Source organism: Pseudophryne corroboree, chromosome 7 (assembly GCF_028390025.1).
Source record: "Pseudophryne corroboree isolate aPseCor3 chromosome 7, aPseCor3.hap2, whole genome shotgun sequence".
In the NCBI taxonomy this organism is placed as follows: domain Eukaryota; kingdom Metazoa; phylum Chordata; class Amphibia; order Anura; family Myobatrachidae; genus Pseudophryne; species Pseudophryne corroboree.
Genome location: NC_086450.1, coordinates 451,027,736 through 451,040,019, shown reverse-complemented (window position 1 = coordinate 451,040,019; position 12,284 = coordinate 451,027,736). Strand labels below are relative to the sequence as shown.

At 49.7% G+C, this 12,284-nt stretch overlaps 1 protein-coding gene across 4 annotated transcripts in view; it reads right to left on the bottom strand.

The window, feature by feature from the left end:
• Positions 1 to 12,284, bottom strand: part of WDR90 (WD repeat domain 90) — a 120,635-nt gene that overhangs the window by 86,303 nt on the left and 22,048 nt on the right. For all 4 annotated transcript variants that reach the window (XM_063935055.1, XM_063935057.1, XM_063935058.1 and 1 more), the window contains exon 7: positions 172 to 242. In XM_063935055.1, the coding sequence (XP_063791125.1) occupies positions 172 to 242 (71 nt within the window). The remainder of the gene's footprint in view (positions 1 to 171; positions 243 to 12,284) is intronic.

Genomic DNA, 12,284 nt, shown 5'->3' with positions numbered 1-12,284 from the left:
GTAGCACAATATATACACAGCCCACGCACATATGTCCCTGAAGCACACAACGCCCAACATCTCCCATGTCTATGAAGACCCCATTTCAGTTAGAGACCTTTCTATGGCTTCTCAGGAAGAAAGAACAACATGGAAGAGACAAGAAACACTCAGAGAGGATTCGCCTCTCACCTGGAGCTGTGGACGTGGACTGTCCTTTCTGAATGGAGTCATAGGGCAGCTTGGAGCCATCTGAAGGAAACCTGTAACACAGTGGAGATCAGTCTCATCCAGAGAGTCCCCATTCCCTCTGTGACAGACTACAGGAGATCACAGGCACCAGACGGTCTTATATAAGACTATTAAAGTTGTTCCCACAAAATAAGATTTTACTCACCGGTAAATCTATTTCTCGTAGTCCGTAGTGGATGCTGGGAACTCCGAAAGGACCATGGGGAATAGCGGCTCCGCAGGAGACTGGGCACAACTAAAGAAAGCTTTTAGGTCACCTGGTGTGCACTGGCTCCTCCCACTATGACCCTCCTCCAAGCCTCAGTTAGGACACTGTGCCCGGACGAGCTGACATAATAAGGAAGGATTTTGAATCCCGGGTAAGACTCTTACCAGCCACACCGTATAACTCGTGATACCATACCCAGTTTAACAGTATGAAAACAACTGAGCCTCTCAACAGATGGCTCAACAATAATCCTTTAGTTAACAATAACTATGTACAAGTATTGCAGACAATCCGCACTTGGGACGGGCGCCCAGCATCCACTACGGACTACGAGAAATAGATTTACCGGTGAGTAAAATCTTATTTTCTCTGACGTCCTAGTGGATGCTGGGAACTCCGAAAGGACCATGGGGATTATACCAAAGCTCCCAAACGGGCGGGAGAGTGCGGATGACTCTGCAGCACCGAATGAGAGAACTCAAGGTCCTCCTCAGCCAGGGTATCAAATTTGTAGAATTTTGCAAACGTGTTTGCCCCTGACCAAGTAGCAGCTCGGCAAAGTTGTAAAGCCGAGACCCATCGGGCAGCCGCCCAAGATGAGCCCACCTTCCTTGTGGAATGGGCTTTTACTGATTTAGGATGCGGCAGTCCAGCCGCAGAATGCGCCAGCTGAATTGTGCTACAAATCCAGCGAGCAATAGTCTGCTTAGAAGCAGGAGCACCCAGCTTGTTGGGTGCATACAGGATAAATAGCGAGTCAGTTTTCCTGACTCTAGCCGTCCTGGAAACATAAATTTTCAAGGCCCTGACTACGTCCAGCAACTTGGAATCCTCCAAGTCCCTAGTAGCCGCAGGCACCACAATAGGTTGGTTCAAGTGAAAAGCTGATACCACCTTAGGGAGAAACTGGGGACGAGTCCTCAATTCTGCCCTATCCATATGGAAAATCAGATAAGGGCTTTTACATGACAAAGCCGCCAATTCTGACACACGCCTGGCTGAAGCCAAGGCCAATAACATGACCACTTTCCACGTGAGATATTTTAGATCCACGGCTTTAAGTGGCTCAAACCAATGTAATTTTAAGAAACTCAACACCACGTTGAGATCCCAAGGTGCCACTGGAGGCACAAAAGGGGGCTGAATATGCAGCACTCCCTTAACAAACGTCTGAAAATCAGGTAGTGAAGCTAGTTCTTTCTGGAAGAAAATCGACAGAGCCGAGATCTGTACCTTAATGGAGCCTAATTTCAGGCCCATAGTCACTCCTGCTTGTAGGAAATGCAGAAATCGACCCAGTTGAAATTCCTCTGTTGGGGCCTTTTTGGCCTCACACCAAGCAACATACATCCGCCATATGCGGTGATAATGCTTTGCAGTTACATCTTTCCTGGCTTTAATCAGCGTAGGAATGACTTCCTCCGGAATGCCCTTTTCCTTCAGGATCCGGCGTTCAACCGCCATGCCGTCAAACGCAGCCGCGGTAAGTCTTGGAACAGACAGGGACCCTGCTGCAGCAGGTCCTGTCTGAGCGGCAGAGGCCATGGGTCCTCTGAGATCATCTCTTGAAGTTCCGGGTACCACGCTCGTCTTGGCCAATCCGGAACCACGAGTATTGTTCTTACTCCTCGTTTTCTTATTATTCTCAGTACCCTTGGTATGAGAGGCAGAGGAGGGAACACATAAACTGACTGGTACACCCACGGTGTCACTAGAGCGTCCACAGCTATCGCCTGAGGGTCCCTTGACCTGGCGCAATATCTCTCTAGTTTTTTGTTTAGGCGGGACGCCATCATGTCCACCTGTGGCCTTTCCCAACGGTTTACCAACAGTTGGAAGACTTCTGGATGAAGTCCCCACTCTCCCGGGTGTAGGTCGTGTCCGCTGAGGAAGTCTGCTTCCCAGTTGTCCACTCCCGGAATGAACACTGCTGACAGTGCTAAGACGTGATTTTCCGCCCATCGGAGAATCCTTGTGGCTTCTGCCATCGCCATCCTGCTTCTTGTGCCGCCCTGTTGGTTTACATGGGCGACTGCCGTGATGTTGTCTGGTTGGATCAGTACCGGCTGGTTTTGAAGCAGAGGCCTTGCCAGACTTAGGGCATTGTAAATGGCCCTCAGTTCCAGAATATTTATGTGTAGGGACGACTCCTGACTTGACCAAAGTCCTTGGAAATTTCTTCCCTGTGTGACTGCCCCCCAGCCTCGAAGGCTGGCATCCGTGGTTACCAGGACCCAGTCCTGTATGCCGAATCTGCGGCCCTCTTGAAGATGAGCACTCTGCAGCCACCACAGTAGAGATACCCTGGTCCTTGGAGACAGGGTTATCAGCCGATGCATCTGAAGATGCGATCCCGACCACTTGTCCAAGAGGTCCCACTGAAAGGTTCTTGCATGGAACCTGCCGAATGGAATTTTGCTTCGTAAGAAGCTACCATTTTTCCCAGGACTCGTGTGCAGTGATGCACCGATACCTGTTTTGGTTTCAGGAGGTCTCTGATTAGAGATGACAGCTCCTTGGCTTTCTCCTGCGGGAGAAACACTTTTTTCTGTTCTGTGTCCAGAACCATCCCCAGGAACAGTAGGCGTGTGGTAGGAACCAGCTGTGACTTTGGAATGTATAGAATCCATCCGTGCTGTTGTAGCACTTCCCGAGATAGTGCTACTCCGACCAACAACTGCTCTTTGGACCTCGCCTTTATAAGGAGATCGTCCAAGTACGGGATAATTAAAACTCCCTTTTTCCAAGGAGTATCATCATTTCTGCCATTACCTTGGTAAAGACCCTCGGTGCCGTGGACAGTCCAAACGGCAGTGTTTGGAATTGGTAATGGCAATCCTGTACCACAAATCTGAGGTACTCCTGGTGAGGATGGTAAATGGGGACATGTAGGTAAGCCTCCTTGATGTCCAGGGATACCATGTAATCCCCCTCCTCCAGGCTTGCAATAATCGCCCTGAGCGATTCCATCTTGAACTTGAATTTTTTTATGTATGTGTTCAAGGATTTCAAATATAAAATGGGTCTCACCGAACCGTCCGGTTTCGGTACCACAAACAGTGTGGAATAGTAACCCCGTCCTTGTTGAAGTAGGGGCACCTTGACTATCACCTGCTGGGAATACAGCTTGTGAATTGCCTCTAGCACAGTCTCCCTGCCTGAGGGAGTTGTCGGCAAGGCAGATTTGAGGAAACGGCGTGGGGGAGACGCCTCGAATTCCAGCTTGTACCCCTGAGATACTACTTGAAGGATCTAGGGATCCACCTGTGAGCGAGCCCACTGATCGCTGAAATTTTTGAGGCGGCCCCCCACCGTACCTGGCTACGCCTGTGGAGCCCCCCCGTCATGCGGTGGACTCAGAGGAAGCGGGGGAAGAATTTTGATTCTGGGAACTGGCTGACTGGTGCAGCTTTTTCCCTCTTCCCTCGTTTTACACGCTTGTATTTCTGAAGCCGAAAGGACTGTACCTGATAATACAGTGCTTTCTGAGGCTGTGAGGCAACCTGAGGTAAAAAAAAATTCTTCCCAGCTGTTGCTGTGGATACGAGGTCCCAGAGACCATCCCCAAACAATTCCTCACCCTTATAAGGCTCTATGTGCCTTTTAAAGTCAGCATCACCTGTCCAGTGTCGGGTCTCTAATAACCTCCTGACCGAATGGACATTGCATTAATTCTGGATGCCAGCCGGCAAAATATCCCTCTGTGCATCCCTCATATATAAGACGACGTCTTATGTTCGCAAAATAGTATCCCTGTTTGACAGGGTTACAGACCACGCTGCAGCAGCACTATCTGCATGTCTCAGTCTAGTACCTGAGTGTGTAAATACAGACTTCAGGATAGCCTCCTGCTTTTTATCAGCAGGTACCTTCAAAGTGGCCGTATCCTAAGACGGCAGTGCCACCTTTTTTGACAAACGTGTGAGCGCCTTATCCACCCTAGGGGATATCTCCCAGCGTAACTTATCCTCTGGCGGGAAAGGGTACGCCATCAGTAACTTTTTAGAAATTACCAGTTTCTTATCGGGGGAACCCACGCTTTTTCACACTTCATTCACTCATTTGATGGGGGAACAAAACACTGCCTGCTTTTTCTCCCCAAACATAAAACCCTTTTTTAGTGGTACTTGGGTTAATGTCAGAAATGTGTAACACATTTTTTATTGCCGGGATCATGTAACGGATGTTCCTAGTGGATTGTGTATATGTCTCAACCTCGTCGACACTGGAGTCAGACTCCGTGTCGACATCTGTGTCTGCCATCTGAGGGAGCGGGCGTTTTTGAGCCCATGATGGCCTTTGAGACGCCTGGGCAGGCGCGGGCTGAGAAGCCGGCTGTCCCATAGCTGTTACGTCATCCAGCCTTTTATGTAAGGAGTTGACACTGTCGGTTTATACCTTCCACCTATCCATCCACTCTGGTGTCGGCCCCACAGGGGGCGACATCACATTTATCGGCATCTGCTCTGCCATCACATAAGCCTCCTCATCAAACGTGTCGACACAGCCGTACCGACACACCGCACACACACAGGGAATGCTCTGACTGAGGACAGGACCCCACACAGCCCTTTGGGGAGACAGAGAGAGAGTATGCCAGCACACACCAGAGCGCTATATAATTTAGGGATTAACACTATATTGAGTGAATTTTCCCCAATAGCTGCTTGTATATACAATATTGCACCTAAATTTAGTGCCCCCCCCTCTCTTTTTAACCCTTTGAGCCTGAAAACTACAGGGGAGAGCCTGGGGAGCTGTCTTCCAGTTGCACTGTGAAGAGAAAATGGCGCCAGTGTGCTGAGAGAGATAGCTCCGCCCCTTTTTTGCGGACTTTTCTCCCGCTTTTTTATGGATTCTGGCAGGGGTATTTATCACATATATAGCCTCTGGGGCTATATATTGTGATATATATGCCAGCCAAGGTGTTTCTATTGCTGCTCAGGGCGCCCCCCCCCCAGCGCCCTGCACCCTCAGTGACCGGAGTGTGAAGTGTGAGAGGAGCAATGGCGCACAGCTGCAGTGCTGTGCGCTACCTTGGTGAAGACTGATGTCTTCTGCCGCCGATTTTCCGGACCTCTTCTTGCTTCTGGCTCTGTAAGGGGGACGGCGGCGCGGCTCCGGGACCGAACACCAAGGCCAGTTCCATGCGGTCGATCCCTCTGGAGCTAATGGGAACAAAGGCGCCGGAGAGGGGTAAGGGGGAGGGGCGGCAGGCGGCCCGCGGGCCAGCGGCACGAAGGAAAGGGGGGGGCGGGCAAGTGTGCCCGTCCCCTCTTTCACACCTGAAGGCACTGGTAGCCAGTAGGAGGCGGGGGGGCCGGCCGGACAGCGGGCGGCTTAAATAGGAAGGCGGGGGGAGGAGGCGGCCACTGAGGGAGAGCAGAGATCAGAGCGCAACCCACCCACCCACCCACCCATTAAAGCGAGCCGCTAGCGGGCAGCACGCTCCCCTCTCTTTTGGGTTTGCAGTATGTAACCCCTTTTCTGCTTGTGTCACTGTAGGTAAAGATACGGGGGCAGGTATACAAATTTAAGAAAGTGTATATATGTACATATACTTACAGTTCAGAGTTTTATTGTATAAATCGTTGCAAGTTATAATATGGTTGTATGTTTAATGTGTTAAGGAAAATAAATGCAGGAAATATGTGTGTCACAGTCAGCGGGAAGAAGCGGTGCGCAAGGCATGGCGAACGGGGGGAGCCAGCTGAGGTTGGCAGATTCACCCTCGGTGAACGGGCGCACGCTCGGCTCCAGCTTTGGACGGTTGGGCCAGTGAGCTGCGTGCCAGGCGAGCGTGATATGCGCCAGGAGGGCTGGTTCCCCAGGGGCGTTGCCGCGGTGCCTACAGGGTAGGCAGGGCACGCCCCCAGGTAATCAGGAGGGGTCAGGGACCCATTGGCGCCTTGCCCACCACTTCTGTCCGTGCCCTGCAACCTTGTAAGGTAACATGGAATAAGGTAATGGAAATAAACTGTGGCCAGTAATTCGATCCAAAAGAAATGTGTCAGACTCTTATTTAAAGGGGAGCTTATTAGCTTATGCGAGCGGTAACAAAGGGGGACGCCGTGGGTCGACCTCTCCCCCTTATGGTGTCCAGTAGCCTAAGAAGCCCAAGCTAGCTGCAAGCAGGTAGGTTCGCTTCTTCTCCCCTTAGTCCCTCGCTGCAGTGAGCCTGTTGCCAGCAGGTCTCACTGTAAAATAAAAAACCTAATTATATACTTTCTTTCTAGAAGCTCAGGAGAGCCCCTAGTGTGCATCCAACCTCGGCCGGGCACAAAATCTAACTGAGGCTTGGAGGAGGGTCATAGTGGGAGGAGCCAGTGCACACCAGGTGACCTAAAAGCTTTCTTTAGTTGTGCCCAGTCTCCTGCAGAGCCGCTATTCCCCATGGTCCTTTCGGAGTTCCCAGCATCCACTAGGACGTCAGAGAAATAATAATAACTTTATTTATATAGCGCTCTTCTCCAAAGGACGCAATCTACTCTACAGAAACCAAAAACATAAAACAGAGGTTTATCTTCACAGAAAATACAGAAACCATGAGGATTACATCTGCAGTAATGACAGAAAACTGAACACAATGCAGAGCTGAGGCAGCCATTTTGGGTTTTATTTCTCCTTCTGTACCCAAGTACTGTAGGTACCAGGTGAGGCAGCCATCTTTGGTGCACTACATATGTCACACTGGGACACACATACCACATATTTAAAGCAGACTTCCTTTAAATGGAGCCTCCACCCAATGAAAATAAAGCTTGGATGACTAGTGACCTATACTGGTGACCCTCTTTTCCAGATCACACTGTAAAGCCGTCTACAGCACTCAACAGGGCTCTATGGCTCAGCTTCCATACAGATATACTGGAGACCACTGGAGGGGCTGCAGCGCGGGGCGGCCGTCAGAGGGTATGGGGGTGTAAGGGGGAATAATAAGAATTTACTTACCGATAATTCTATTTCTCGTAGTCCGTAGTGGATGCTGGGGACTCCGTCAGGACCATGGGGTTTAGCGGCTCCGCAGGAGACAGGGCACAATAATAAAAGCTTTAGGATCAGGTGGTGTGCACTGGCTCCTCCCCCTATGACCCTCCTCCAAGCCTCAGTTAGGATACTGTGCCCGGACGAGCGTGCATAATAAGGAAGGATATTGAATCCCGGGTAAGACTCATACCAGCCACACCAATCACACCGTACAACCTGTGATCTGAACCCAGTTAACAGTATGATAACAACGAAGGAGCCTCTGAAAAGATGGCTCACAACAAGAATAACCCGATTTTTGTAACAATAACTATGTACAAGTATTGCAGACAATCCGCACTTGGGATGGGCGCCCAGCATCCACTACGGACTACGAGAAATAGAATTATCGGTAAGTAAATTCTTATTTTCTCTAACGTCCTAAGTGGATGCTGGGGACTCCGTCAGGACCATGGGGATTATACCAAAGCTCCCAAACGGGCGGGAGAGTGCGGATGACTCTGCAGCACCGAATGAGAGAACTCCAGGTCCTCCTCAGTCAGGGTGTGCCCCTGACCAAGTAGCAGCTCGGCAAAGTTGTAAAGCCGAGACCCCTCGGGCAGCCGCCCAAGATGAGCCCACTTCCTTGTGGAATGGGCTTTTACTGATTTTGGCTGTGGCAAGCCTGCCACAGAATGTGCAAGCTGAATTGTACTACAAATCCAGCGAGCAATCGTCTGCTTAGAAGCAGGAACACCCATCTTGTTGGGTGCATACAGGGTAAACAGCGAGTCAGATTTTCTGACTCCAGTCGTCCTGGAAACATATATTTTCAGGGCCCTGACAACGTCAAGTAACTTGGAGTCCTCCAAGTCCCTAGTAGCCGCAGGTACCACAATAGGTTGGTTCATGTGAAAAACAGAAAACACCTTAAGGAGAAATTGAGGACGAGTCCTCAATTCTGCCCTGTCAGAATGAAAAATTAAGTAAGGGCTTTTATATGATAAAGCCGCCCATTCTGACACACGCCTGGCTGAAGCCAGGGCTAATAGAATCTTCACCTTCCATGTGAAATATTTTAATTCCACAGTGGTGAGTGGATCAAACCAATGTGACTTTAGGAAACTCAAAACAACATTGAGATCCCAAGGTGCCACTGGGGGCACAAAAGGAGGCTGTATATGCAGTACCCCTTTTACAAACGTCTGAACTTCAGGCACTGAAGCCAGTTCTTTCTGGAAGAAATTTGACAGGGTCGAAATTTGAACCTTAATGGACCCTAATTTTAGGCCCATAGACAGTCCTGTTTTCAGGAAATGTAGGAAATGACCCAGTTGGAATTCCTCTGTAGGGACCTTCTTGGCCTCACACCACGCAACATATTTTCGCCAAATGCGGTGAAAATGTTTTGCGGTTACATCCTTCCTGGCTACGACCAGGGTAGGGATGACTTCATCTGGAATGCCCTTTCAGGATCCGGCGTTCAACTGCCATGCCGTCAAACGCAGCCGCGGTAAGTCTTGGAACAGACAAGGCCCCTGCTGGAGCAGGTCCTTTCTTAAAGGAAGAGGCCACGGTTCTTCCGTGAGCATCTCTTGAAGTTCCGGGTACCAAGTCCTTCTTGACCCATCCGGAACCACGAGTATCGTTCTTACTCATCTCCTTCTTATGATTCTCAGTACTTTTGGTATGAGATGCATAGGAGGGAACACATACCCTGACTGGTACACCCACAGTGTTACCAGAGCGTCCACCGCTATTGCCTGAGGGTCCCTTGACCTGGCGCAATATTTGTCTAGTTTTTTGTTCAGGCGGGACGCCATCATGTACACCTTTGGTTTTTCCCAACGGTTTACAATCATGTGGAAGACTTCCCGCTGAAGTCCCCACTCTCCCGGGTGGAGGTTATGCCTGCTGAGGAAGTTTGCTTCCCAGTTTTCCACTCCCGGAATTAACACTGCTGAGAGTGTTATCACATGATTTTTCGCCCAGCGAAGAATCCTTGCAGTTTCTTCCATTTCCCTCCTGCTTCATGTGCCGCCCTGTCTGTTTACGTGGGCGACTGCCGTGATGTTGTCCCACTGGATCAATACCGGCTGACCTTGAAGCAGAGGTCTTGCTAAGCTTAGAGCCTTGTAAATTGCCCTTAGCTCCAGTATATTTATGTGGAGAGAAGTCTCCAGACTTGATCACACTCCCTGGAAATTTTTTCCTTGTGTGACTGCTCCCCAGCCACTCAGGCTGGCATCCGTGGTCACCAGGACCCAGTCCTGAATGTCGAATCTGCGGCCCTTTCATAGATGAGCACTCTGCAGCCACCGCAGAAGAAAACACCCTTGTCCTTGGAGACAGGGTTATCCGCTGATGCATCTGAAGATGCGATCCGGACCATTTTCCCAGCAGATTCCACTGAAAGGTTCTTGCGTGAAATCTACCGAATGGGATCGCTTTGTAAGAAACCACCATTTTTCACAGGACCTTTGTGCAATGATGCACTGATACTTTTCCTGGTTTTAGGAGGTTCCTGACTAGCTCGGATAACTCCCTGGTCTTCTTCTCCGGGAGAAAACATCCTTTTCTGGACTGTGTCCAGAATCATTCCTAGGAACATTAGACGTGTCGTCGGAAAAAGCTGCGATTTTGGAATATTTAGAATCCACTCGTGCTGTCGTAGAACTACTTGAGATAGTGCTACTCCGACCGCCAACTGTTCTCTGGACCTTGCCCTTATCAGGAAAGCGTCCATATTTCTTTTAGGAAGAATCATCATTTCGGCCATTACCATGGTAAAGACCCGGGGTGCCGTGGACAATCCAAACGGCAGCGTCTGAACTGATAGTGACAGTTCTGTACCACGAACCTGAGATACCCTTGGTGAGAAGGGCAAAATTTGGACATGTAGGTAAGCGTCCCTGATATCCAGTGACACCATATCGTCCTGGTTCGCTATCACTGCTCTGAGTGACTCCATCTTGATTTGAACCCTTGTATGTAATTGTTCAAATCTTTTAGATCTCACCGAGCCGTTTGGCTTCAGTACCACAATATAGTGTGGAATAATAACCCTTCCCTTGTTGTAGGAGGGGTACTTTGATTATCACCTGCTGGGAATACAGCCTGTGAATTTTTTTCCAATACTGCCTCCCTGTCGGAGGGAGACGTTGGTAAAGCAGACTTCAGGAACTTGTGAGGGGAAGACGTCTCAAATTTCCAATGTACACCTGGGATACTACGTGTAGGATCCAGGAGTCCACTTGCGAGTGAGCCCACTGCGTGCTGAAACTCTTGAGATGACCCCCCACCGCTCCTGAGTCCGCTTGTATGGCCCCAGCGTCATGCTGCGGACTTGGCAGAAGCTGTGGAGGACTTCTGTTCCTGGGAATGGGCTGCCTGCTGCAGTCTTCTTCCCTTTCCTCTAACCCTGGGCAGATATGACTGGCCTTTTGCCCGCCTGCCTTTATGGGTACGAAAGGACTGAGACTGAAAAGACTGTGTCCTTTTCTGCTGAGATGTGACTTGGGGTAACAAAAGTGGATTTTCCAGCTGTTGCCATGGCCACCAGGTCCGATGGACCGCCCCTTTATACGGCAATACTTCCATGTGCCGTCTGGAATCTGCATCACCTGACCACTGTCGTGTCTATAAACATCGTCTGGCAGATATGGACATCACATCTACTCTTGATGCCAGAATGCAAATATCCCTCTGCGCATCTCGCATATATAGAAATGCATCCTTAAAATGCTCTATAGTCAATAAAATATTGTTCCTGTCAAGGGTATCAATATTTTCAGTCAGGAAATCCGACCAAGCCCCCCCAGCGCTGCACATCCAGGCTGAGGCGATTTTCTGGTCGTAGTATAACACCAGTATGTGTGTATATACTTTTTAGGATATTTTTCAGCTTCCTATCAGCTGGCTCTTTGAGGGCGGCCGTATCTGGAGACGGTAACGCCACTTGTTTTTATAAGCGTGTGAGCGCCTTATCCACCCTAAGGTGTGTTTCCCAACTCGCCCTCACTTCTGGCGGGAAAGGGTATACCTCCAATAATTTTCTATCGGAGGAAACCCACGTATCATCACACACTTTAATTTATCTGATTCAGGAAAAACTACAAGTAGATTATTCCCACCCTACATAATACCCTTATTTGTGGTACTTGTAGTATCAGAAATATGTAACACCTCCTTCATTGCCCTTAACATGTAACGTGTGGCCCTAAAGGAAAATACGTTTGTTTTTTCACCGTCGACACTGAAGTCAGTGTCCGTGTCTGTGTCGACCAACTGAGGTAAATGGGCGTTTTTACAAGCCCCTGACGGTGTCTGAGACGCCTGGACAGGTACTAATTTGTTTGCCGGCCGTCTCATGTCGTCAACCGACCTTGCATCGTGTTGACATTATCACGTAATTCCTAAATAAGCCATCCATTCCGGTGTCGACTCCCTAGAGAGTGACATCACCAATACAGGCAATTTGCTCCGCCTCCTCACCAACATCGTCCTCCTACATGTCGACACACACGTACCGACACACAGCACACACACAGGGAATGCTCTGATAGAGGACAGGACCCCACTAGCCCTTTGGGGAGACAGAGGGAGAGTTTGCCAGCACACACCAAAAACGCTATAATTATACAGGGACAACCCCTTGTACAAGTGTTTTCCCTTATAGCATTTTCACATATGTAATCATATCGCCAAATAAGTGCCCCCCCTCTCTGTTTTAACCCTGTTTCTGTAGTGCAGTGCAGGGGAGAGCCTGGGAGCCTTCCTCACAGCAGAGCTGAGCAGGAAAATGGCGCCGTGTGCTGAGGAGAATAGGCCCCGCCCCCTAAAACGGCGGGCTCTTCTCCCGGAGTTTGTGAGATCTGGC